Here is a 5000-nt window from a genome sequence, read left to right on the forward strand (position 1 = left end):
AATGTATGCATATAAATCCCAATGTGTATGTATTCCTCTATGCCTGATGGTGTGTGTGTGTGTGTGTGTGTGTGTGTGTGTGTGTGTGTGTGTGTGTGTGTGTGTGTGTGTGTGTGTGTGTGTCCCTCTGTGTATATATGTTCCTTTCTCCATCTCTGTGTGTGTATATGTGTAATTCTGTGTGTGTGTGTGTGTGTGTGTGTGTGTGTGTGTGTGTGTGTGTGTGTGTGTGTGTGTGTATCTCTCCCTATGTGTATATGGTCCTGTATCCTTGTATATGTGCTGTGTGTGTGTGTGTGTGTGTGTGTGTGTGTGTGTGTACGTACTCTTGCACTTCATGCCCTGGCCGCGTACGCCGTGCATCATGGAGCCGCAGTGGTCGCAGAAGGTGGGCGTGGTGTAGGTTGCCTCCTCCCACGCATGGTTCAAATGATCGGTTTGCTGCTCACCACCACAACCACCACCACCACCACAACCACCACCACCACCATCACCACCATTCACCATCACCACCATTCACCATCACCACCATCATTGTCAATATCATTCATTTATATTATTACGAGGATTTTTTTTTTTTTGGGGGGGGCGGATTATATTTCACATTTTTCATCACCCAAATCACCATTCACCACCACCATCACCAACACCATCAACCATCATCATTCATTTACGTTATTACAAGGATTAGTTGTCGTTGTTGTTTTTTTGGTCATATTTCACATTTTTTCATCACCATCATGTTCATATTCACAATCATCACCATTCACAATCACCATCATTGTCATCATCATTCATTTACGTTATTACAAGGATTATTTTTTTTTGTCGTATTTTACATCCATTTCGTTCACCACCGCCACCATCACCACCATCATCATATTCACAATCATCACCATCACCACCATCATCATATTCACAATCACCACCATCATCACCATCATCATGTTCAAAATCACCATCATATCATTTTCACCATCACAAGCATCGTTTTTTAATTATATATCGCCATTTCGTTCACCATCACCACCATCACCACCATTGTTATGTATCCGTTATCACCATCAATATCATTTATAATTAATTTCATCACCACCGGGGCAGAGTTTCCATTATTTTTTGAAGATTTTTATCGCCATTATCGTGATCATTTATAGTATTTTTGTCAACAGTTCATCACGATTCATCATTTTTCAATATCATTCATTCATTCATCACACACACACACACACACACACACACACACGAACGTATATATATAATGCGATAAGAGAGAGAGAGAGAGAGAGAGAGAGAGAGAGAGAGAGAGAGAGAGAGAGAGAGAGAGAGAGAGAGAGAGAGAGAGACAAAAAGAGATAAAACACACACACACACACACACACACACACGAACGTATATATAATGCGATAAGAGAGAGAGAGAGAGAGAGAGAGAGAGAGAGAGAGAGAGAGAGAGAGAGAGAGAGAGAGAGAGAGAGAGAGAGAGAGAGAGAGAGAGAGAGAGAGAGAGAGAGAGAGAGAGAGAGAGAGAGAGAGAGATATACACACACACACACACACACACACACACACACACACACACACACACACACACGAACGTATATATATAATGCGATAAGAGAGAGAGAGAGAGAGAGAGAGAGAGAGAGAGAACATAAGAGATACAACACACACACACACACACACACACACACACACACACACACACAGAAACACATATTATCGACACATATTGAATAAAAGTTTAATAAAAGAATAAAAACATTGAATTATTAATAAAAGACCCAAACAGGAGTAAAGAAGAAGAAGAGGAAGCAAGCATCGTAAACATCATCAGCCAAATAATCGGAAAAAAAACAAAAGAAAAACGAGAGAAAGAAAGGAGATCAATTAAAGGAAAGAAAAGGAAAAGAAAGCCAGACATATCAATTGGAGTTAAGTAAATATATATATATCATAATGCAAAAAATAACAACAACAGCCACAATAACGATAAGAACAACAGCATTATGGCGTAGAAAAACAAAGAAATAGAAAACGGGTCACAAAATTTTAAGGGTAACTCATCCGTTTTATTGGCACACGACGATCCAGTTTGACACAGACATGCAGAGGGGAGAGAGAGAAAGGAGAAATGCATAAGAAAGGGGAAGATTATAGACACTTAATAATAAAAATACATGCAGACGTTAAGAATAGGAGATAGAGAGATAGATAGAGAGAGAGATAGATAGGAAGGAATGAAGAGAAAGAAAGAAAGGAAGGAAGGAAGGAAAGAAAGAGAAACAGCGAAAGGAAGAAAGATAAAAGGAAGGAAGAAAAAGAATTAATGAAGAAATGAAGGAAAGAAGAAAAGAATGGAAATATTGAAAGAAGAAAGAAAATGAATGAAAAAAACGAGAAAGAAGGAAAGAAGATTATTATTATTAGTAGTGGCGTAAGTAGTAATAGTAGTAGTAGTAGTAGTAGTAGTAATAGTAGAAATTGTATTAGTAGGAATAAAAGTAGTATTAGTATTAGTCGCATAGTAGGAGTAATAACAATAATAATAATAATAATAATAATAATAATAATAATAATAATAATAATAATAATAATAGTAATAACTTTCAAACACAGACCAATATCAATAAACAAACAGACAGTCAGACATTTGAAAGAGAGAGAAAAAAAAGTCATATATATTTTTCCACACAAGAACTTAATTAACTTTGCTAACTTACCTTTCGTCCAGGTGTGTGTGTGTGTGTGTGTGTGTGCTTAATTAAAGGCGAGGACACACACACACACACACATACACACACACACGCACACACACACACACACTTTGATTTATACCCCACAACCAGAGAAATGAGAGAGAGAGAGAGAGAGAGAGAGAGAGAGAGAGAGAGAGAGAGTCATGCATATAAATTGGAAAAAAACACGAGCAAACAAACAAGCAAGCAAGCAAACAAACAGAATAAGTAAACAAAAACAAACAAACAAGTAAGTAACAAGGCCCAAAATCAACAGGGGTAGGAGGTATGAGGAGGGTCGCGTTACTGTGCTCACCTTCGCAGCGCATCCCCTGGTGAATGATGCCGTAGAGGAGGGAGCCGCAGTGGTCGCAGAACGTCGGCGATGCGTATGTCTGTGTCCTAAACTTGTGTCTAGTGCGAGTGTCCTAGGGAGGGAAGGGAAGGGAAGGGAAGGGAAGGGAAGGGAAGGGAAGGGGAGAGAAGGGAAGGGAAGGGAAGGGAAGGGATGGGAAGAGAAGGGAAGGGATGGGAAGAGAAGGGAAGGGAAGGGAAGGAAAGGAAAGGAAAGGAAAGGGAAGGAAAGGGAAGGAAAGGAAAGGTATATGGAAGGAAGGAAAAGGATAAGAAGAGAGGGAAAGAGAAGGTGACAGGAAGGAAAGGGAAGGAAAGTTATGTGAAAGGAAAAGTATGAAGGAAAATGAAGAGGAGACAGACAGAAAGAGGAGAAAAAGAAAGGAGAGAAAGTAGGGAGAACAGAAAGAAGAAAAGGAGGAGAGAAATATGAAAGTAGAGAAAGAAGGAAGGGAGGGAGGGAAGGGAGGGAAGGGGAGGGAAAAAGCATTCTACATTACTAGGTCTACGGCTTCTAAAAATTTCTAAATGTGCTTCAAACTACACCTGCAAATTTACCTTCAATATTTTCCTTCCTTCCTTTCAATATCTTTCTAATCTTCTTCCTTCATCTCCTTCCTTCCTTTCTTCCTTCAATTGTCTGACTAATTCCTTAACCTAATCTGTGGTGTGTGTGTGTGTGTGTGTGTGTGTGTGTGTGTGTGTGTGTGTGTGTGTGTGTGTGTGTGTGTGTGTGTTTGTGTGTTTTATTCCTAGTTTTTACATTATTTCTCTATATATTTACTTTTTTTTTACATTCTAGCATAACCTATTACTACTACTATTACTACTGCTACTACTACTACTACTGTTACTACTACTACTACTAATACTACTATAATGATACAAATAATAAGTTCACTAATATTAATCTAACCTCTCTCTCTCTCTCTCTCTCTCTCTTAATTATCTCACTGAAACACTCCGTAATCTCCGCTTTGTCTTGCTATACACACACACACACACACACACACACACACACACACACACACACACAGGTCGGGCCAAACACAAAGGTGATTAGGGCAGGTAACCTTGTGTGTGTGTGTGTGTGTGTGTGTGTGTGTATGGATAAGACTGAGGTAAACACACACACACACACACACACACACACACACACACACACACACACACACACACACACACACACACACACACACACACTTACCTTGAAAAACACGCAACACATTTTTTAACTAACTCAAAAATCTTACAACTCAAAAAACAAACAAACACACAAACAAACAAAAAAAAACAGGGAATTGATTTGTGGCAGAACAGATTTCGATTCCCTTTGAATTATTATTATTATTATTATTATTATTATTATTATTATTATTATTATTATGTGAGAAATTCTAAGGTGATGTCTTGCTACGTTTTACTAACTATACTCTCTCTCTCTCTCTCTCTCTCTCTCTCTCTCTCTCTCTCTCTCTCTCTCTCTCTCTCTCTCTCTCTAACACAATAACTTTCATTTTTCGTCAGATTTTCATAATTTTCATCTTTCTTTCAAATCATTCTCCTCTCTCTCTCTCTCTCTCTCTCTCTCTCTCTCTCTCTCTCTCTCTCTCTCTCTCTCTCTCTCTCTCTCTCTCTCTCTCTCTCTCTCTCTCTCTCTCTCTCTCTCTCTCTACTCACGTCAGAATCGGCACCCTTGTCCTTCCCAGGGCACTTGAATGTGACGAACTCGTGGCATCTCTTGTGGACCACGAAACTGCAGACTGTACGGTACGGAAGACGTGATTAGAGGTGAGGACAGGTGAGGAGAGGTGAAGACAGGTTAGAACAGGTGAGGAAAAGGTGATTAGTGGGTTTGAGAAGAGATGGTACAACGCAGATTAGGTTAGGTAAATGATATATATTTAGA

At 39.3% G+C, this 5000-nt stretch overlaps 1 protein-coding gene across 3 annotated transcripts in view; it reads right to left on the bottom strand.

Annotated features, from left to right (window-relative positions):
* Positions 1-5000, bottom strand: part of LOC126982141 (protein kinase C, brain isozyme-like) — a 92042-nt gene that overhangs the window by 44601 nt on the left and 42441 nt on the right. For 2 of the 3 annotated variants that reach the window (XM_050833993.1, XM_050833991.1), the window contains exons 3-4: positions 4772-4854; positions 327-441 (exon numbers count right to left, since the gene is read on the bottom strand). In XM_050833993.1, coding sequence (XP_050689950.1) covers positions 327-441; positions 4772-4854 — 198 coding nt within the window. Of the gene's footprint in view, positions 1-326; positions 442-3053; positions 3166-4771; positions 4855-5000 lie in introns of all 3 variants that reach the window. The other variant, XM_050833992.1, reaches the window with a different exon arrangement.

This window comes from Eriocheir sinensis, chromosome 50 (assembly GCF_024679095.1).
Source record: "Eriocheir sinensis breed Jianghai 21 chromosome 50, ASM2467909v1, whole genome shotgun sequence".
Lineage (NCBI taxonomy): Eukaryota > Metazoa > Arthropoda > Malacostraca > Decapoda > Varunidae > Eriocheir > Eriocheir sinensis.